This window comes from Mercenaria mercenaria, unplaced genomic scaffold, assembly GCF_021730395.1.
Source record: "Mercenaria mercenaria strain notata unplaced genomic scaffold, MADL_Memer_1 contig_3101, whole genome shotgun sequence".
NCBI lineage: Eukaryota > Metazoa > Mollusca > Bivalvia > Venerida > Veneridae > Mercenaria > Mercenaria mercenaria.
In genome coordinates this window covers 52,681-76,455 of record NW_026461211.1, presented here as the reverse complement: position 1 = coordinate 76,455, position 23,775 = coordinate 52,681, and the positions used below count along the sequence as shown (strand labels likewise).

The following is a 23,775-nucleotide window of genomic DNA, read 5'->3' as shown; positions in this document are numbered from 1 at the left end:
CTTTACATTTAAAGAATAAACGCAATGTGTAATGATAGGTTTTCGCTTTACACACCTCTCTTGGACAAGAAAGCCGTTTCACTTAAAATTTGTAAGCATCCGCTTGCAAAATATTAATGAAAGATCGGAACTTTTTCTAAAATAAAGTTGAATTTCAATCATTTTCAAAAACTGGAAATATTGCACATTGTGTTGAATTTATAAATAAAACAAAATCCCCCAAATAAACCATTTTAGAACTTTTCCGGGAACTATAAGTTTTAGCCGAACAACGCATTTCAAGATGACACAAAACTGATTTCTCTTCGTAAACAATGTCAAAGTTCACCTGAGGAACATTGCTGAAAAAGTAAAAGTGCTTACTTGTTTCAGTGTTACGTCCTATAGAAAACAATCAACTTTCAACTTTAAATGTATATATGTTCTATAATTATTCCAATATAAAAAACCGTCCGATCTTTTCCGTGAGAAATAAAACGAAGCAAATTTAACTATTTGTTTACATTTCAACCATGTGAAATTAAAGGCATGTACTATCACGAGACTCCCGTGCATTTTGAACCTCGTGGTGAATAAACTGAATTTACTTTAAAGTATGGTGTCTCAGATGAGCCAGTTATTTGTTAATTTCAGAGAACATACATTAAAGAAGTGTATATGAGATTATGCATATGTACGAATATTTACTAGTCTATTTTATATTAACGACGATAGAAAACAAGTGTGCACTCAGCAAATAGCAAGTCTATTATTTTCAGGTGTATACTGAACACTGATCCCAATGTTCGTAGTTTTCAGATAAAGAACTCGTTATCCTTGGTTTCGTAGACAGTCTTAGTACTGGGCCGCTACTTCCGCTGTCAACACCGTACACCGCAGTAATCACTACTCTAAAGTCAGTGTCCATTTCTATGCCGGAATTTCAATACACATTTATTACCAGTTTAAATCTATGAAAGTATGAAAAAATATCATTGTTTAACGAAGAACCAAGATACAGAAAAGTTACTTTTGAGATATTGCTAATTTTAATCATCAGGTTTTCGCGTGAAAAGTTGAACTGATTGCATTTTGTAAAATGTTTCGTAGTTATCTACAATTGTATTACCTCCTAACATATTTGGCTGTACATCTTTTATGCGATTTATTCTCACTGTGTTTTTACAAACACGCTGCATAAATTTCTCATATTGTATAAAAAGTCGATAGATCAAAATTGGTTAGTTTACGACGCATGAAACATCTAATAAGGAATCACTAAACACATCGAACTTGTCCCGGACCAGTATGCGGAAATACTGTGGCCAAATGTTTCAAGATTGTCTAAAATATTTGCATATATCGTGATAAAGCAAATATTTCGATTGTTTTTATAATTTATAAATATACAATCACGTATGTTAGAGAAAGTTACGTCAAGTTATTTCGGTAGTTACCGCAGGAAGTGCCGAAAATTCCATTTCCACCAAATTTTCCGTGAGATAAGCAGCGCGTAAGTACAAAAATTCCGCTATAATAAATATAACCTTTCTTATACTTGCACAATCCTTGAAAAGAATTTTGGATCGTTGCCAAATCTTGTTCACATTAAGTTTGAGATCTCTCTTACAATTTTAGGCAGTTTGGTACACCATACGTAGAAAAATTATATCCGCACATTGCACTACTTTTATGTATGCTGAAAATAGCAATTCATGAATTTTTAATAAAATATTTTGAAAGGATTTATAAATCTAACCAAAAATTCGGAAAAATACAGGTAAAATATCTTCTTTGTTTATTTCCAAATTTTAGTTTTACTTTTTTATACAGCTACTTTTAGTTCAGGTCTTGCAAACTGAGCTGTTTTTTGTACTCTGGAACAGCTGCATTTGAAAGCTTTTGTTCACTATATTTTCACACCTCAAATGAAGGTCACCCTAAATTCAAGATGGCGGAAGTACCTTAAAGAAATTTACCTACCGGCTTCTTTGTTCCGATGAGGTCTATAAACACCTTATAGACCACTTAAGAGGTCTATAACAGACCTGTCCTACCTCTACTGTTTACACGAAAATGACGGAAAATCTCAAGTGCCTGTAGCGGGATTCGAACCTCAGTCGCTCGGATGATAGTCCAATGCTCTAACCACTAAGCCAAATTGTGGACACACTTACGCACTTGTCAGAGATTAAATTTAAAGTTATGCGTAAGCGACCGAAACAATGCAGTAGAATCCGTGCCTGTCATTTAAGGTGAACGCGTGACTGACTCCGTAAATATAGTATCACTCATGTTTCAAAATAAAGTACGTTTTAAGTAAGAAATTTCCAACCAGTTTTACATATCTTGAAAATTGTTCTAAAAATGACTTTACTTAATATATAAAGTTTTAACATTAAATTCTAAAAAGGTCTTGATATTTGTCTAAAAGTTAATACGGGCAAACTCGCCCGTCTAGGAAGAGAATGCTTCATGGAACAGGACATTTTATTTTACAAAGTAAAATAATGACAATGATATAATTGCAAAAAATACAAACAACACAAATTTCCTCCAGGTTAATCATCAATCTGATATTGTAAATTGTGACGATTTTCTGTACAATTAATATGGAACATAAATTTAGAAAATAGCCCAGTTTAATGATCATGATACATTCCAAACGTGTCTGAAATAAGATTGACAGTTTAAACATATTTAAAGTTTTTAGGCAGTGGTAATTGGTGGGAAACTGGTCAAAGTACATTTCTTGTTTTCTGAAAAATGTTCTTATTTTGCTGAATGTCGTTAATTCATATCAAATTAACAGTTGACATTTTATGCCTATTTTGCACTGTACAAAGTTTTGTCGACCTTTCATTCGTGAAAACTGTCAGTTTCCTGGATTCTATACTTGTATTTACATCCACAGGTATCTGACAACTTCTTCACGTGAATCAGATGTGGAGGACCAGAACGACTTTTTGGGGACAAAAATGCTTATAAAATACCATTCGCGTCAAATTCTGAATAACTGACTAGACACACATTGATGATCTCAGAAAGAGACTATAATCTTCCGAATATTTCCCAAATGTGCACGGATTTTTCATGCAAAACAAAATGTCATGTCCTAGTTGCTACGCTCGCTCGGTTCACAAATACCTCACAGGTCTATAAACACAATGCAGACCTATTCCTCGAACAATAACTATTACATATAAACATTTCATGGACCACAAAATGTACATTTAGTAAACTGGGAGTTTTTCATTTAAAGACTGGTGAAATACTTGAAATAAATTATCCTCGGGTACCCACTCGTTAAGAAATAATGCACGGAGGGGCACCTGAGGTCTTCCTCTGCCATCAAAGCTCGAATGTCGCCATATGTCCTTTGTTTCGGTGAGACGTTAAATCCAATGAAATAAAATGAAATAAAATATGATGATAGATAATCACAATTTCAAACGAATAAAAATATTTTCAGTAGATGGAAATTTAATTGTTTTGAAATCACTTATACTTTCAGAGTTAACCTATTTTGTCCTGTTCTACCTAATTATGTAACGAATAACTGAAAGTTATGAATTTATATGGAAGTCAAAAAAGGGAAAAAGTTAAAAGGGATATATTTATAAATAAAAAGAATTTGAAAACAAGGGCTTGAAAAATATTGACTAACCAAACCTTCAACTGTTTTGAGACACACCGCATGTTTGGTGTTCAGCCCTTTTACAGTTGGACGCAACGCTTTCCTCTTTGATTGTGTCTGACGGAACAGGTGGAGGACTCTATGATTAGTAGTCCTTAAATCCCACCAGGACTGAGCTATTATGATTTTCGTCTTCTGGCCTGTTTCGTCGGGCCCTCAAGGGTGTTTCCTCGTTGCTCTGTCTTCTACAAAGGCATTGATTACATGCGTTTTAGGTTCTTAAGGTATTAGATCACTAATAGTAATGTTTACAAAATGGCATTTGCTTGGATTATTCTGAAAGGTAACCGTGTTTTGCACTATTTTGCAATTTTTAAACAACTTTTACCGTGCCGTTTTTTAAAAAATTTGTATAACTTATGGTATCTCCTCAAGCTCAAGTAGAGACAAATTTCAAAGTGATAGCCACTATCCAAAACGTTTGCATAGAACTCATTTAACCATTAATTTTAATAAAAGAAATATCAAACTATTGGTAAACAATTATACAACACAAAATAAAAATGTCAATATCATTTTTTCTATGGTGCCTCAAGTAAACGGATTTAATGAGACAGAATTCATACTTCAACATTGAAAAAATAAGGTCGAATGCTGTGTTTCTGTTTTGAATTTTGCTTACTCCATTTAAAAATAACTTTTGGGCAGACGTAAAATCTACTTAAATTTCTTCCACAATATATAATCTAAGAGTGAGAGCAAAATAGAGAACTTTCACCGCGTGTAACTCAATATTTTTAAAGATGTGTAACTCTACCCCTTCTGTTTAAGTAGTAAATTCACTTTGAACACCAAGAAATCGCTTATAAGATTCATCTTTTTCCATTTTTGTACAAGAAATCAATAATAAGTCTTGAAAGAAGTAAAAACTTACTAGAAAAAAGGAAAATAAGGAGAAATAAAATTTGGTCCCAGTAGGGCTTGAACCTACGCCCCCCTAAGAACTGCAGTAAAAGTAGGTTTATGATAGGAATTGAATACTCTACAAAAAGGAAGTTCTCTATTAGTGATCTAATACCTTAAGGATTGCATATATATATACAAGAGCATTTTTCTGTTGCCTTTACGTCTGTTAGGGTTTCACCTGGTGGGGATAATTTTTATTTACACTGTCTTGTGACTTTGGAACATGGTGGGGGCAAGAGTGAGGTTAGGTGCACCATAAACCGGTTTAAACCCCCCACTGACCGTTCCAAGGCGGTACCCCACTGTGTTCCTTTATTATTTTTTTTCCTTGTGTGTTTATTTTTTGTGTGTGTGGTGCGAGTGGTTTTTGTGTGCCTTTGGGGAGGATACGTTTTTGGAACGTAGCTTTCCCTGTTGGATATTCTTCCTTGTTTTTTACACTAAAAACTGAATTAAAAGAATAACAAGCGATTGAAATAATATATTGTGGAAAGAAGTAATAACGAAGCACATACAACAATTAGGAGGATGTCAGGATACGAGTTTTATTCAGGAAAGTGCCTACGCCTTTAATATCTTGAACAATGTTTTTGGTTCCAATCGCTAAGGTGACTATGTCTTGACAAACGATGTAGAATGTCCTTTGTTAAAACTTTGAGCTGGTGAGACTAAATATCTCATATAAAGAATTTTCCTCTGGCTACCTTGCCTAAATGATTCGTGTACCAATGATTCGTAAATGATATTAATTATGAGCTAGACAATTTCAGGGATCAGGCAAATCACTAAATGTTTCAAATTAACAACTTTCAATTAGCTCAAACTCCTATAGGCTGGAGACTCTATACTTAACTGGTCATTTTGTTGAAGTTCCCGTCAGACAATGTCTTTGAATCAACAACATACGAGTCCTATCGCATAGATGCTCAGCCTCTGTCCTCTTAACTGAAGTTGCAGCTCTATATAATCGCCCTGACTCCTGTATGCTCAACGCCTATATGCTATCATATGTAGCATTCAACTACCATAGGTATATCCCCGATGCCTTGGCTGTACTTCGCCAATAACGCTGAACCGTCTATAAGCTGGAACTCTCCTACTATCTCAGTATATTACCAAACTCTGGGTCTCTGTCTCAGCTTTCCGATGTTCAGCCTATATTTGCTATCGTTTATAGCATTCAACTACCGTTAAGGTAAAACACCTATGCGCTGGCCCTATAGCTTGAAACCTTCTTGAAATTCTTCAATTCTTCTTTAGTCTGTGAACTTCAAACGTCTTATTTGTAATAATTTATCCGCCCAGACAGTGTAGTTGCAATAACTTCCTTATCAAGGTACTGGGATAAATCATTAGTTGAATCCTCGATGTGTCTTCTTCCATCGCTGGAAACAGAATGAACTCTCTGTCATCCATCTATCTATTTATACCCTAGCAGACGTGCTATTTATAGAACTTGTTTCTGATTGGTCCAAATTTAAACATAGCGTTTTAAAACGAATACTTGCTCTATTAAATGTCTGGTTCCTTTTAACTTTTTATATGACATAATGTGTGATGCTGGGATCCAGCTATCCACATAATGAACTCCTTTTATTAAGATCAATTCAACAATAATTATAGCAATGACACCATAAAAAGGGAGTCAAGCACTATCTGTGCTTACGTGTTACGTTATCAATATATCGGATATACAATTATTCTGACAGAGGAATATCGCTAAATGGAATATAAATTCAGAAAATATATTGAAATTCAAGCTTAAAAACAAATTCATAAATAACATAAAAGATGTATTTTATAAAATAAAAAAAACTTAAACACAGAAGAGAAAAGGAGAATCATTTAAAATGTAAACCTAAATCCCAATTAAATGGGAGAAACATTCAAAAGTAAATATTGTAACTGGCGAGAAATATAAGATAATATATTAAAGAATACGTTTGTTAGCTGTAAATATAACAGAACAGAACAGAAAAGAACACAATGTTTATCAAATAACGTATACAATATTTTGTACATTGTTATTGGTAAATAATTTTACAGCTTACATGGTTGATTACATAAAGGTTGTTATAATGCATTCTACTAAATAAGTGTGAAAAAGAAAACAAATTCAGATAGATTAGGTACTGTTAACGGGAGAATGAGATTACACATGTACATAGATGAAAACAAAGGAAAATAATGATATTACTGTTAGCAACATACCTGTATGATTTAAATAGGCTACCAAAATAAGCCTTACACAAAATTAAGAATCAGTAAGTGTACATTGTACATGTTATACATGTACATAAAGGGAAAAATGCAGGAAAATAAAGGCTTAATTGTTAGCAACATGAATATATCTTAAGTTTTCAAATTATGTCTTACACAAATTAAACAATCAAAAAGTGACATTGTACATGTAATGCATTTTTGCTGAAAAATACAGGAAAATAAAGACATATTATGTTAGCAACATCAATAATACAATAGTATAATTAAGGAATTAATGTGTATCAAAACGTGTTGTGAGTTGACATTAGATTATTTCTTCGTGTTGTTGCAAGTTTTAAGAATTTAGCGAGTCTAATTATAGTGGATTTTTATCACATTTAATACTTCCACAAATTTGAACATGCGCAGACGTACTTGATAATATTTTTCTATATGTTCTCGGTTTATATTGTAGAAGATTTCACATTTGAGCACAAAATGAATTTCGTCTTCTATGTCGTTAGTATTGCATAAAAATCATATACGTTCATTTCTTGGGATTCTGTTTCAGTCTATCGATTCGCAAATTATGCGCTGAAATTCTTAATTTTGTAAGTAATGATTTTAAACTGTTTTGACAGACAATTTCAAATGTGGTTCAATTTTTAAGTCACTTTTTATATGCATTTAATGTATTATGTTTGGGTCTGCAATCCATTGTTGCTTAAAACAGTTAATTACTCTATTTTCAAAAACTGGGAGAAAAATCTTTGGGTCAACGTTATCGGGGTACAGCCATACTTCTGAGAACCCATATTCATCTAGCAATGCCTTTACGTTGCCCACCAAAATTTTTGCTTATGTTTATAATACTGTTCGACGGCATATTTGCAGACCGTATCTAGAATTATGTTTCTGGTATTTATTAGTTTTAACCAGTATTTGATAATCTGTGTGTATCGGTTTACGTATAACGAGTAGCGACCTAATTCGCCATAGACGGCAGCGTTACATGCACTGACTTTTACACCTAATATAGCTTTGCAATACTTCAAGTGAATTCTTTCTAGTTCTTTTGATTTTTAGAAGCCTCAAATCATGCAGGAATAATTCATTATAGATCGAACAAAAGTATCAAATAGTTGTAGTGCGATACGCGTGTTTACTTCGTATTTTTAAACATTTATAAGTAACAGGTTCATTGCGCGGAGAGCCTTATCTACGATATACTGATTATTAAGTACAAATGTAAAATTAACACTCTTCAAATTTTCATTACCGTTTTTGCACAGAAATATTGCAATAAGCAAACTTCTTTTAAATTACACGTTAAGGTGACGTTTATAAAATGGATAATGATTATAAAACTTATGTTTTGGAGATATGTGACAATTACATATATGGAGTGCTTGAATTCTGAGTATCATTATATGCAAACAAATAACAGAAATAACAAATATGACAAATAATATGATAAATTTAAATCATATCAACCAATCACAGTCCTTAAGCAGATTCTGACTATTCAATTATGAATATTTACAAGTCAAAGGAAAAGTATTATACCCGTTTTAAGAAATGATATCTATAACACAGTCGTAAGGGTCATTTTGTAAAGTATTGATCTTATTGCCGGACAATCACATACAAACATCACTCTTACTCTTTTCGTGGACCTGTCATAGCACTCACTGCTCGTAGGTGCACCATGTTAAAAACTGATTCATCCCAACAGGTTATCCTTTTGTAGACATTAAGTACTATGTAAGAATATGATAATTACAGATAAAAGTATACATAAATTTTAAAATACGAATGAACAAAGCATGTTGTCAAGTCTATATCGCCTTGAAAGAAAATCTCTATTGACTTAACATCACAGAAAAACTGAAAACGGATCAATCTTGACGTTGAAATTCTAGTAACAACGGGAGTTCAAATATGAAATTGCACTGGCCGAAAATTGCACAAACATTCAAAATGTCAAATGTAAATCTTAGTGGGTTTGAACTTAGGAATAATTTATACAAAAAATGTTTAAAGTGATCCGAAGGCTTATTAGGTACCTTAAAATACCTACGATTAATGTACCGGCCAAATTCAATCTCAAGGCTATAGTCGTTTGAAAATTTTATCCGATGACTGGTCTATACTCATTCATGTAACTAACTGTGATCACACAATAAGTTCAATGGTTTTGAACGAAATAATTATTCCGTGATAGCTGCAAATTGACGTCCAGTCAATGTACTCGATAAACATTGATAGGAAATCATATATTATCCTTGAAGGTATTGTGACGTTTAAACGTGACTATTGACCCTTTCATTCAAACTGAAATATGCCATAGTTTCGCATGATCGAACTTTCGCTAAACACTCTTAGACGTGGTGTTCAATCTACACGCAAACCGTGAACTGTTTCCGGTAAAGTATTAGCATCCTAGTATTTGCGGGCACTGATTTTCGCCAAATAATACGAACGCGATATAAAAAGATATATATCCCAAGCAAACTTTTATTATTTCCGTTGTGATGTATTTATAGATTTTTTGTTCATTAAGAATTGCCTGACTGAACAACAGAAATATACAAAACAATAAATGCAAATTCCTTTTTTAAAGACATCAATTTACAACAATATATAAATAAACAAATAAATATGTATATATATAACTGGTTAAGTTTTTGGCTTATTCTAATGCACCTGTAAAACAATTAATCACTAAGACAAAATTGCTGTTACATCAAATCATAAAAATAGTGAAATATCACAAATGCCTTCCAGAATATGAGCAATCCATTTAATGTATATTGTGATAAAAGTCGATTCGCATAATTTTTTGCTTTCTTCTCCCCACCCTTTTCTTCATGTGATTTCGTCGTTTTTAACGTTTTCTGTGTGGGTGTTACACATTTCCATGTTCTTTTACTTTCGTCGAAAGCTCCGTACAAAGTCAAAGAGACCAATTTGAGTTGGTATTCATCTGCAATGAAAAACTTTAATTTATCACTTTATTTATATTATTTCAATTTAATAGATGTAAGGTATTATAATTTCTATAAATCTCTCCTATCCTTTGTTATAAGCATACTAGCATCATTGATAACATTCATGATTTGACAAAGCAATACCAGTTAAAACACTGATAGTTACTAAAGAAGACGAAACGTGCAATATTTGACTAAAGCTTTGATGTTCGTTTGTTCGTTTTGGGTTTAACGCCGTTTTTCAACAGTATGAAACCTTGTAGAAATTTATGGCAGTATGTAGTAGTGCCATCTGCAAATGAGCTATTGTTCTCTTTCAAATACGTCAGTGTTGCTCAAAATAGCACAAATAATAACAATCATTGTCCTGAAACAAATAAAAAAAATCTCAACTGTAGTAAATCATTTAAGATTCCATACTATTTTTTGAAGTTTTATCAACACTATTTTATATATATTAAAAGTACCAACTTGGAGAATAGTACGTGCCTGTAGTATGTGCAAGTTGTATTCGAACCTTCCAACGCCCAAAGGGGTTTTCTCCCCAAAAATGTACACTTGTCAAGTTTCTAGTGTGTTATCTTTACTGAAACTATCAGCATCTCCATTATCCACAACGATAGAGACTGTATTGCTTGGAGAAACGATTTCCAGTATCAGGTTTCTTTGAGTTACAATAAAATGACTAATGTATAAGACAACATGTTCTATTGTATTAACATGCGGTTGGCATCTATGTTCTTCCATCTTAAATTCTATTTCATAAGTAATTCTCTCTCTGAAATAAATATCGAATTTAGTTATTGTCATACAGTTTTAACATTTATACATAAGGTTTTCCAACAAATTGTGAATCCTTCCTAAAGGCCTATAATCTAACGTTGTTTGTAAGTATTTTACCATTTTTTATCTATTTACATTGCTATTTTCTTTATCTGTGTTGTTTAATTTCTTGATATGACTGATAATTAACAATGTAATGAATAAAGAAAAACACTGTAAATTTGAAAAGCAGCATTTGAAAAAGTCTTTGTTAACATTTAAGCGCTATCATACCTGACAACTTATACATATATCACTATCGAATTAGGTAAATATGTTTAAAACAAAATGCAATATTTTGGAAACAGTATTTGAATATATTCATTCATACGTGATCGAGTCATATTGATGTTTCTCTACCCCCTTTGAACTGATGTTTTTGTAACGTAACGTGCTGCTGTAAATGTTTCCAACGAGAGGCCATGTTTTTGAAAGGGATACCATTTTGTCAGCATCAATTAATCCGAACCCAAGAAAAGGGTTAACTGAAAATAAAGAAAATCTTTCTCTGAAATTAATTAATTCAAAAGACTTATTTCTATTTTAATCCTGTCAAGACAATAACTGTTTCATTTCAAAGGTGTTTGGAAATATACGATAAAATGTATATCATAGCATATTATCATGAGGCTCACATGACCCAGAGCTATAAATTTCATTTTCTGAGAACAAGTCTGGTGTAGATGTTTACCAGAAACCAGGTCTTAAGCACTTTCAGGGCACGAATTAACACATGCCAGTTGAAACGAAGAATGATATATTGTTTTGTAAGGATAATTTTTAGGAGCTACAGAAAAATAAGAAACGTAAATAATGCTGAAGTAAGTAACTGGAAAATAAGAGAAACATGACTCAATTAAATTATAACAGTTGAATTCTTTGAAAGACATTAAGATTCATACATATACAAATGTATATTTAGATAGTATGAAATACGTAAAGAGGATTCAAGATCATATGTCAGATTTCTATCTTTTGAAAACAGAATGACATTTTGATATTTAGTCTTTATAAACGAGCCGTTGACAAGAAATCTATCCATATTTTGTTATATTATAATTTATGTTGCTCTACATGTGATAACAAAAAATTCATTACTCGCGATTATTCGATAACTAAACAGTAGGAATGAAATATCATCTCGACACACTTGCTAATGAGAACGGGATATTATCTCGTGGTCACGAGTTATTTATCTCTTGAACACGAAAAAATGCACACTTGTCACCCCGGTGCTTCCGTCTTCTTGTACATTTGTTCTTTCTCGAACTGAGGCGTACCTGCTAATATAATTTAGAGAGTGATACAAGAGAGAGAGAGAGCGGGAAACATTTTCGAACAATAAAACCTGAATGACTTACATAGTTTCCCAGCTGCATTTCTTTTGATTTCATTTGTTTTTGCCAGTTGTTGCTGATCCGATGATTCGACGAGTAAATATTGAATGTCCCTCACCGATAAAAGTGGCCTAAGAATATTATACAATATTTCAACATTTAAATATTTTTTCTGTCTTTCTTTATCTGTTCGCATAAGGATTCTGTGTTCTTGGCACGTAGCTTTTTCTGTTTGATATTTATTTGGTTTTCATCAATGCAATTGTTGATTTCATTGCTATATCCTGCATCTCTCGTAAAAGACCTATTATATCTGCTTTTCAATACTTCTTATCCGCTGAGGTTCACAATATATGATATAAATGTTACACTTGCATTAAAAATGATTGTTACTTTTGAATGTTGTTACAGATCGCGGGGTCGTGAGTTCGATCCCTGGGCGGGGCGTATGTTCTCTGTGACGATTTGATAAAAGACGCTGTGCTGAAATCATTCGTCCGCCACCTCTGATAATTCATGTGGGGAGGTTGGTAGTTACTTGAGGAGAACAGGTTAGTACTGGTACAGAATCTAGGAACACTTAGGTTAACTGCCCGCCGTTACATGACTGAAACACTGTTGAAAAACGGCGTTAAATCCAAAACAAACATGATCTAGCTGGACAAGTCACAACTATCCTACTGATCATAGATGTAAAACATATACATTTAATCATTCAAATGTAGGTGATGTCATGTGTCATAATTTGTTTCGTTATTTATTTTTAAATGTACCAAATCACATTTAAGATATTGATTTTGATGCATTGCAAAAATTTCAAGAAAATTTGTGTGGAATGGTATCGTCCTGGAAAGCTGATTCTAATGCATAAATAGTTTAGACATAGACATCTATCAATTCTCGTATGAATGTCTATAAATCCAGTGAACACATACCTTCCCTTCGTCTAACTTAACAGAAGAGCATTTACCAAGCGAAAATATGTTAACAATTTATAACATTTACTTTATCAGATACCGGATCTAGGTATATTTAGTTCTTGCATACAAGATGTTGGGCTGAGAATTATTTTTCAAAGATTTGAAAAACCTATTTATAGTCTCAGAAGCAACACTAGCAGTCAGGACATTTTGAACACTTGGACACAGGAAGGGGTTGATACTACCTTGCTTGTAAGGCAAGCGCAATTATTGCTGAAACTTCTGCAACTGCGGCTGAAACGCCTTTGAATGATCTGATACATCTATTGTTGAAAGATGTCAGCTGAAATGTGTAATGAAAAGACCTTACTAACAGTATTTCCCGTTCTTTGATTTTGGTATTAGATAGCCATATATACATGCAACGGTAACGAGTAAATATACAACAGTTGACAGTCTGGACATGGATTCATTCAGTGTTATTATATTTTCTGGTATTTCTGGATTATAAGTTCATTCAATAACTCTGCTAAGCCGGTCCTAGGTGTTGCATTTTTCATTACCTCTCAAGAACAGTGACCACAAAAACGACTTTGCTACTGTTTTGCTTGGATGCATTCCATGCTTCAAAACGCTCCTGTTACTGATTTCATTTGCTGATAGTCAATACATCAGTGGTCTGAAATAGTCTAGAGAGGTAATTGTCAAAACTTTCTAGTCTTATATTTTCATTTGATAGATATTAAAATATTTCAATAATCTGAATCTTACTAAGGTAAGTTTTAAACCCGAATGTAGCTTCCTAATTCATTTATTTCTAATCTATCTTAAGCAAGATAGGCAAAGGAGTTTACAATCTTGTATTTGATATGGTGCCTGCCTGTTTGTAGGTCCTTTGAAATGCAGGCTCCATTACCTCAGATCACCTTTCTAAATTTCAATTTGTTTAGTTCTGTCCATTGTTTTCTCGTTTAGGGTAACCCCATTATTTTAACTGGGGACCATACGCCGCTTTTCATGGAATTACACGCTACTAAGTGCATCTTTGAAGGTTCCATGTGCATCGTCGTATGAATATTTTTGCGGATGTTTCTAAATTGTTTTTGTACTTGTATCATGTATAAATGTTCTGCTCAACCCGGGGCTAGAGGGCGTGGACGGTAGCATGCCGTTTCACTGGCTCAATCAAACTGAGCCTGCAACATTTTTGTTTTTGTCGTGTTGAGCGCCCTGTGGAGTTTCCACTTTTTCTATTTTTTTTCCAAGAAACCCAGCTAATAAATGCAAATTGTCAGTCATATATTCGTTTAAAGGGAATTCCTATAGTTTTTTATGCGCATCTTTCTGCGCAGCCGACACTTTCTATGGAAAACTGAACTGAAGTCAACATTTGTTGAAACATGTTACAGACAATCTTAAATATGAGGAATTTTGAATGAAATAACATTTTTGATAAATTATATCAGTAATCAAATGTTGATACTGGTAATTGTTGTATTGACAAGTATCATGCCTGACAGGTATCTTGCTACTTTTGTGGTTGTGATTTCACATCGCATTTTAGTACAAAGACAGTGTTGTTGATATAATGTAAGATAATTGACTTAGTACTGATAAGGCAATATCACCTTTCAGATTATTTAGTATTCAATTATAGAAAGAATTAAAAAAAAATTAAATTTTTTTTAACTTTTAGCAGACATACATGTAATCAATTTGGCCAGGTTCGCACCATTTCCGTCCGAACAGGTGTTGTATTCTAGCGGTCTTAACATAAAATTTAGCCTGGTGACCCATACATTTTTAGCCATTTTTATGCTCACAATACAATTATCTATACACAAGATGAAAAGAAAAAAATCTATGAAAGAGTTTTTTCAAATTTAAAACAAAATTCTTCACTATGGGTATTTTTCATTGAAAAAAGTTCACAAAAGTAAATATGAAACAGTATTTTCTTTTTCATTTGTACCCATTATTGTAAGGATAGAGTATTACAAATATGACTATGATATCAAATAAGTATATAATAAAATCTGTAAAAAGAAAAAACCGTATTGTGCTGCCTGGATGTATATTTTGGTTGGTATTTATAAAAAAGCAGAACATTATGAAAATGTTGAAAAATCGCTGGCAGTTTCAGCAACAGTGGGTGTGTTCAAAACAATTTTTTCACAAAAACAAGCCTGGTGACCTATTGTTTTTATTTGTTCATTGTTTTCAGCACAAATTTTCCTATCATGTATGTGAATTTAAAAAAATTCTATGAAAGGAAAAAAACTATAGGAATTCTCTTTAATATAGTACCATTTCCTCAATAAAGCATATTTATCAAATTCAAACCTATGTTAATATAAATATATCTTGGTTTGGCAACCAGGATAGAAAAATCAAATTCAAAATTATCTCCTGTAAAAATAGGAAACAATGACTGAAAATGATCAGTTGTCAAACTTTAAAACAAAATCATTGCTTGACCAAAATCTGATTAACCACCTGTAAAGATTTTTCACCAATTATTCTCGATTTGCCGCAATGGCGTGTAAACACTTACCATGTAGTTTGTGTTCAGTCTTTTTCCTTCTCCAAGACCTGAAGTCAACATACACGCACTGACTTGCGGTCTCCTTGGCAATACGACATAGACACCAACACTGTTAACAGTGATAGTGTGTATGTTGTTTGCAAGACCACTGCCAGATATACCATCCGACCCATCAGGTACAACATAAATTGCCCCAAGTTTGTTCCGGCCCTGAAGTAATTGTTACATATACATTAGTAAACAATTTGGTCTATGTCACAGTATCATGCTCACGTAAACTGTAATATACTGGTAATTAATTTCAACTCTTATTGAATAAATTTTATTCTTTTTTATATAGTTATGGGTATGTTAAAGCAGGTTAATCACGTTGTCTATTTAGAACGGTTCAGTCAAAAAGCACGCCTGGTAATCATTTTTACGCTCAAACCATTTTAGGTTCATATTTTGTTTCCAAATGAATTGTATACTTTACAGCTATCTCACGCCTACTCGATGTGCTTCTTAATATCAGTTAAATGCAAATGTTTGACAATGAAAGTGCTTTCCTGACAAAAGATAATAGGTAAGGGTAGATTTCTCGGAAGCACAGAGCACCAACACAGCCTCAGAGCCACGCATTTACATAGTAGGCCCACAACAAAAAGAAGCTGTAATGAAAAAATATTTCAGACGGGTTGCTTCAAACATCCAACAAGTACATATTAATATAAGCTAAACATTATTAAAGGGGAAGGAAATGGTAAGCGGCGAAAAGGGGACAAGGTGGGGGAGGAATCCGAAGGGGAAAGCCAAACAAGGAAGAATATACAAGGGAATGCCGTTTTCTTTAAAAACAGTCGCACTACAACTCAAACCACAATAGCGCAGACACTCATGTACCAAAGATAATCACACAACAACGAACAACCGAACAACATAGAAAAACGAATAAGTAACACATAAGAAAACAGTAGGGCACCGTTATAGACTCAAAAGCCCACAAACGTACCCACACAATTAGGAAAAACAATCAAGCACTGTCTTGGGACCCGGCTGCCAAAACAAAGAGAAGCCACGAAAACTTACTAAAAGTAAAGGGGGGATGCAAAAAGTAGCGTAAATGCAAGGGAAAGGAAATGGCACAAGGGGTGGGGGGGGGGGGGGGGGGGCGGAGGAAAAACGCTTACAACAAACAAGAAAACATACGCAACACACAATATAAGACAGACAAAACAACCTGTTGAAAATAGGGGCACCGCCTTGGAACGGTCAGTAACCTAAATAAAGGAAACTGGGGGTTTAAACCCGTTTAGGGCATGCCAACCTCGCACTTACCCTATTTTCAACAAGTTAAACAACACGATGTAAATAAAATCCCCGCTGAGAAAGGCTCTAACATTAGTGCAAAAGTAACAAATAAATAAAGCAAAACATAATATTAAGGTAAATTTAAGGTACAATTACATCAATGTATCAACAACTTGTCTGAATTCAGAGCAACAAGAGACTAACTTTTAACGGCACGACTAAGAAAACTGTAAGACAAAAATCAACTCCCTCCGTCCGTTGTATGTAGGATTTAGGAGAAAAGCATCATGCAGTCCTACACTTTATTAGTCATCGCACCATCAAATAGGAAAGCGTAGCAATTAACTGTAGAGGGGCCAATCACTAAACATGCACTGTGCTTCACGATTTTCGCATCGTATCCTCTTTTGATAAATTTTTTAACCAATTTTACAAAAATTTGATTAAAATAAGGGGTATGTTTAATTTTCCGAATTTTATAAACTACATCTCCATAGTATTCCGGGTGTGTAAGTCCAAGTTTTAAAAGAGTTTTAAGGGGCGTATTGTATTTTTGTTCAGACGATCTGTAGTAAAATTTACTAAAAGCTTTCCGTAGCTTAAGATAACGGTAACCCTGTTGTAACAATTTCTTGGTGGTATGATGATTTCTGTCATTGAAATCATCTAACTTTGAGCAAGCTCTTGCAAAACGAATAAACTGTGAAATATAGACACCGTATGATGTTGCTCGAGGGACATCTCCATCAAGATGGGAAAGTTGACAATTTCAAAATTAAAATCGTCCCTTTTATCATATATTTTCGTTTCTAGATTATTATTCACAATTTTTAAATTTAGATCCAGAAATGACGCTTCTAAATCTGAAGTATTAGCCTTGTTAAGCTGTAACTCTTTAGGGTAAATATATTTCACCATTTCTGAAAAATATTGGTTGTCCGTATTTAAAATATCATCAAGATACCTTGAGGTTCCATTAAAAGCTTCAATAATTTCAATAAGTTTGTATCAATGAAGCAGTGTCGTAAAATGGATGTGTACGCATATAAATATTATCAGCTTCTTGATCAATTTGCCTCAACGTAGAAACAGGTAAAGAGGTTAAACACAATAGCATAGCATGTCTACCAGAACGTTTTAATATCATATGGCAATCAGCAACACTCATTCTTTTGCGAAACTTACGTTTGATATTCCCATTTCGTCGGACACCATGAGAACGAGTATTGCGTCTTCTTGGTGAAAAGATAGAGAATATATCAATTCCGGAATCTTTTGAATTATTTCCTTTTTGATAAATATTATCATTTAAACCTAATGGAAAGGGTGTTTGTAGAAATTAAATCCATTTAAGTTCAGAGACATGTTTGAGTTTTGTCTTGAAGCCAGAAGTCATGTTAACATCATACTTTAATTGTTCAACAGCTTGAACAGAAACATCTTTAATCGAATGTCCAGTTTTACGAAAATGATGGTATAAGAAGTTTCGAAATTTATTATTGTTACGAATTTTGTAACAGTGTTCCCGAAATCTGGTTTTAAGAGGTCTTTTCGTTTGCCCAACATACTGTATACCACAATTATGGGCATTTCTTGTAAGAACATAGATAACATCAGAGGAATTTCATGAAATGTTTGAATGAATATTTATACTGAAATTTCTGTTATTAACAGTAGAACGTATTGTCGAGTTAGTATTAAGATGAGGGGGGCCTCCGTGGCTGAGTGGTTAAGGTCGCTGACTTCAAATCACTTGCCCCTCATCGATGTGGGTTCGAGCCTCACCCGGGGCGTTGAATTCTTCATGTGAGGAAGCCATCCAGCTGGCTTACGGAAGGTCGGTGGTTCTACCCAGGTGCCCGCTCGTGATGAAAAAATGCACGGAGGGGCACCTGGGGTCTTCCTCCACCATTAAAGCTGGAAAGTCGCCATATGACCTATTATGTGTCGGTGCGACGTTAAATCCAAAAAAAAAAATTAAGATGAGGACAGCCCATGCACCTATTAGAATGGCACGTAGAGAATGAGTGAAAGCTAACGTGCTTAGTAGCAGATGTTTTTGTCACATTTACCGCTAAATCAGTTTGCTGGAAAACACCGCCATGACCACAAATCAAGAATACATCAGCAAATTTTAAGTTCTCTGTAAAGATTAAACGATATATATCGCCTACCATTCCCTGATTGTTTATATATTCGATACACTGCTTGTAAAAATAAAAAAAAATATGATGACACTCGCTTTTGTTTACGTTCTTTTATCGCGACATGCACTGGCTCGGAAATTGTGACAGAGCGATTTACCGTATTCCTCTGAAAGAGGTAGCTCTGTTGTTTACCAGGCGTGCATAGTTACAATGAGATAGAAAATCTGGTTTGTCTTTCATTCATTTGCCCCATTCAAAACCTAAACATTTATAGTAACAAATAGAGAATTGTCGACGTTCTGAATACTATGAAAATGATTTTCATACCTTTTGGAAAATTTAATGCAACGCGTTTGTTGTATGGAATATGTTCCTGGATTACTAAGCTGCGTGCTCATTTCTTCAAATTAACGTGTTTTCTATTCGCACGAAATAAACATAAGGTAAAAAGTGTATGGAAATTTATATATATATATTCACCAACACAACCTACAACCTACATTTGTTACTCCGTACAGGATAGGCTCTCTTATCGCCATGTCGAGTGGTTCAAACTTTTCAGGTGGCGACCAGCTGTTTGAGTAAATATGAATATGCTGTAAACCATACGCAAGAGCCCTTCCAATAATATGAGATGTAGTGTTTGGCTTAAATCTTTGGTACTTATGCTCCACCGAAATAATCTTCAAAGCTTAAATACAAATACTAAGTATTATTATTTTGAAGACGTGTGAAATTCATGTAATAAGAAATTTGCATTTAAATTAAGGCTTGAACAAGCACAATGATAATAAGTATGTTATTCCACGTTAGATTCGATGTAATACATCAATAGCTTGTTATTGTAAATTATTTATTCCGAGTTTAATTGAATTTGTTCCTGTTATTTGGCTTCTGAAATTCATCAGTGCTGGATTTAACTATTTTATTGATACCAATGTTGTCAGTATAATGATGCTAGACTTCAAAGATATTATCTATTTTTTCATTAATGTAAACTAAATCAATAATCACGCACTTAGTTGTGAAATTTTATATAATCATGTTTTCCTTTGTAAAGTTATTTCCTATATCTATTACGTCAACAAATAAGTCCTAAAATATATCCAGCCAATTATGTTGGATGTTTCAAAACACGAAGAATACATCCGCAATGTGTAATTGGTACTAGGTCCTAAAAGGAATAAAAAATAAACCATATGCAACTTTTTCGCGGATAGATTAGGTGTTGAAATGTTTAACATTCTCACAGTCCTAGGAAAACCATGAACGAAGTCATATTAATCGCAAATATCAAATGATCTCCAGGTCTTGCCCGGATAATGACGGAAAATATTTACATCCTTAGGCAATAAACTTAGTGAAAAAGTAAATGTATGTGGAGTTATTTATCGCCATCAGTCAGCCGTTGAAAACACACTGTTATGAAAGAATCAGCAAAGCAAGTTTAAAAATAGTTCTAAATGTCTCTCTATGATCGTAACCATACTCACGAACAACTTTTGCTTCATATGCAATTCCAGCACCGCACACACCATTCCCTTTTTCAGCAGCTATTATACTTCCACATCTATTTCCGTGGCTACAATACAATTTTTTACTCTTGTATTAGGATTTTTTTATATAAAATAGAAGAAGTGGAAACTCCACAGGTCGCTCAACACAGCAAAAACGAAAATGTTGCAGGCTCGGTTTGACTGAGCCTGTTCATGGACGGTAGTTAAAATGCATGCTACCGTCCACGCCCTCTAGCCCCGGGTTGAGCAGAACTCAACATTTACACATGCTAAAAGTACAAAAAACAATTTAGAGACATCCGCAGATGTGTTCATACGGCGATGCACATGGAACCTTCAATGCTACACTAGCGTGTAATTCCATGAAAAGCGGCGTGTGGTCCCCAGTTAAAATAATGGGTTTGCCCTAAACGAGAAAACAATGAGCAGAACTAAACAAACTAGAATTTAGAAAGGGGATCTGAGGTTATGGAGCCTGCATATCACAGGACCTGCCAACAGACAAAATTAAAAAGCAGGCCCCATATCTAGGGGTGATTAAACAATACCCAAAGCTATGAAAGCGGGAGTATTGGAACCACCCAGGCCGAAATGTTTATGCTGCGAAATTAAACAGTACCAGTAACACGACATAAAAGTCGTGCTGAACGATCTGAGAAGATCGAAATATAACAGCCCTGATTGAATGTACGGGGAGACTTTTTACGGCCCCCACACGGCACAACCAACGCTGCTGTGATAATAAAATTGAAAAAGTGGAAACTCCACAGGTCGCTCAACACAACAAAAATGAAAATGTTGCAGACTCGGTTTGATTGAGCCTGTTCATGGACGGTAGTTAAAATGCATGCTACCGTCCACGCCCTCTAGCCCCGGGTTGAGCAGAACTCAACATTTACACATGCTAAAAGTACAAAAAACAATTTAGAGACATCCGCAGATGTGTTTATACGGCGGTGCACATGGAACCCTTCAATGCTACACTAGCGTGTAATTCCATGAAAAGCGGCGTGTGGTCCCCAGTTAAAATAATGGGTTTGCCCTAAACGAGAAAACAATGAGCAGAACTAAACAAACTGGAATTTAGAAAGGGGATCTGAGGTTATGGAGCCTGCATATCGCAGGAACTGCCAAAAGACAAACTTAAAAAGCAGGCACTATATCCAAGGGGTGATTAAACAATACCCAAAGCTATGAAAGCGGGAGTATTGGAACCACCCAGGCCGAAATGTTCATGCTGAGAAATTAAACAGTACCAAACAGCGGCATTACTGATAACTTCACAGTTTTAAAATTTGAGATTTTCAAATATAACGTTAATGTTGTTGTACGAGGTAGATTATTAATAACTAATGATCGGGATTCATCTCAAAAGTATACTGAAAGAAATACATACTGTGGTGGTACCTCATACTTAACAAAATAGCCTCCGTGGCCGAGTGGTTAAGATCGCTGACTTCAAATCACTTGCCCCTCATCGATGTGGGTTCGAACCTCAGTCGAAGCGTTGGATTCTTCATGTAAGGAAGCCATCCAGCTGGCTTACGGAAGGTCGGTGGTTCTACCCAGGTGCCCCCTCGTGATGAAATACTGCACGGAGGGGCACCTGGGGTCTTCCTCCACCATTAAAACTGGAAAGTCGCCATATGATCTATCATATGTCGTAGCGATGTTAAACCAGCAAAAAAAATAAATAAAAAATAAGTAATACCTGTTAAAGTGTTTATTTCACATATATACGAATTTAACCAATTGGTCATGTTTTTTTTCAATAAATTGATGATGTATTAGAAACCAGTATTGTACTGTATGGTTTAAAAACCATTCATTTACAGTCTTTTAAGAATATACAGCGATATCCGAAACGTGCAATCCAAACACACCCTATACTAGTGTCGGACCGAAACTATACATTCTCATACTATGTCTCAAAACAATTCATTTTGTAATAAATGCTAAACAACCTCATATTATATGTCTAACAACTAATCCTTTTGTCAACACTGTTAATCAACCTCATAGTATATGTCTTAAAACAAATCGTTTTGTCATAACCGTTAGACGACCTCATGCTATATGTCTCAAAACAAAGTGAGATTTCCCATATTTGTTCTTTAGGGTATGAATCTACTGACTGGCAATGTCACAAATGAACTTGAATGTTTGCGTCTACGATAAGTCATTTTCTTAAATTATAAAATACCTTACTTTTTTCCGTAGCGATTCGATTTTGAAAATACTTTTTTGGACAATGGCTTTCAAATAATATTCAATTTATGTTTAAGCATTTTCGTCTCAAGTGTAAGCCCATTGCTTTCAAAATAATAGTACAACATTCTCTTTTATCCCCTTAATATGAGAAATAAGTGTATAATTATTATCATATTTATATGAATTAACATTTACTTACTCGACAAACCGCAAGGAGTCGGTCCTATAGCTAGGGAAGTTTTCTGGGGTCACATTGGTTGTATTATCTATGAAGTGAACGCCAGCATCTTGTTTTGAAATAAACTCAAATATAAATATCTAAAGAAATTGCAATGACGATGCAATAATGACAAGATTATTTTTATATTGAAACATTATCTAATATGAATTGTTTCTGATCTAGCAATTTTCATGTAGGTATAAACCTCATTTGTTATGTTTAGTTTTTTGTATTTAGTTTTTGTATTTAGTTTGTTTTGATCTCTTGAATTAATCGCCGTATTGCAACAGCGTATGAGTTCCCTTAACACGTGTTCCTGAATTCCTTTTCAAAATGAACATGTCCGCCACAAGAAACTGACGCCTTCCGAAACATGTATCAGAGATTGCGGTCTGAACCGGTCATAATTTCGATAAAAAGTTATGTACTGTCGGGTTAAGTCCTTAAGATCCATATTTTGAAATAATAATGTATTGTTCTAGTTTTCTTAAAGCAATGACTACACTTGAGAAGAAATTTGATATCGATAGTACTAAAGTCTGACTCACCTAAGTTTGGACTTATGAGGATGTAAATTTTCAAAAAATGGCTTTACTGTAAACAGAAAGTAAATATCTCTGGATGGGGCGTCCACTCAAAAGCGATTTAGGTGTTTGCGCACAGTTGGCGACGTCTGATCTATTTATTGTTGAATATCAGACACGAAAGAATAAAACAAACTTTACGCTATTTTAAGTGAAACTTCAATCTTGGTAAAAAGTCTACATGTCATGTAAGTACAATGCAGTTAGTGTTTTGAAACTGTACTGTCTCGATCCATGCCATCCTCACTCGTTTGATTCTCTCTACTTCTTTCAAAATAGTACTGGTAGACATGATAGTTTAGAAATGACTTGTTGAAGGGCTATTGATTTATTCATGCTTAAGTGAGTCAGTTATTTTCATTAGAGCGGTATGAAACATACGGGCGGTTTTCCCGCTAAAAAGTACGA

General features: G+C 34.1%; 1 protein-coding gene across 1 annotated transcript; it reads right to left on the bottom strand.

Annotated features, from left to right (window-relative positions):
• Positions 1-6,556: 6,556 nt before the first annotated feature.
• On the bottom strand, positions 6,557-23,056 carry LOC128552738 (uncharacterized). Its single transcript, XM_053533793.1, has 8 exons — positions 22,763-23,056; positions 20,329-20,417; positions 19,336-19,526; positions 15,408-15,608; positions 13,099-13,196; positions 11,958-12,064; positions 10,928-11,081; positions 6,557-10,552 (listed from the first exon to the last, which is right to left on the bottom strand). Exons 3-8 carry the CDS (start codon positions 19,372-19,374, stop codon positions 10,336-10,338), a joined length of 816 nt encoding a protein of 271 aa, XP_053389768.1. The 5' UTR covers positions 19,375-19,526; positions 20,329-20,417; positions 22,763-23,056; the 3' UTR covers positions 6,557-10,335.
• Positions 23,057-23,775: the final 719 nt, after the last annotated feature.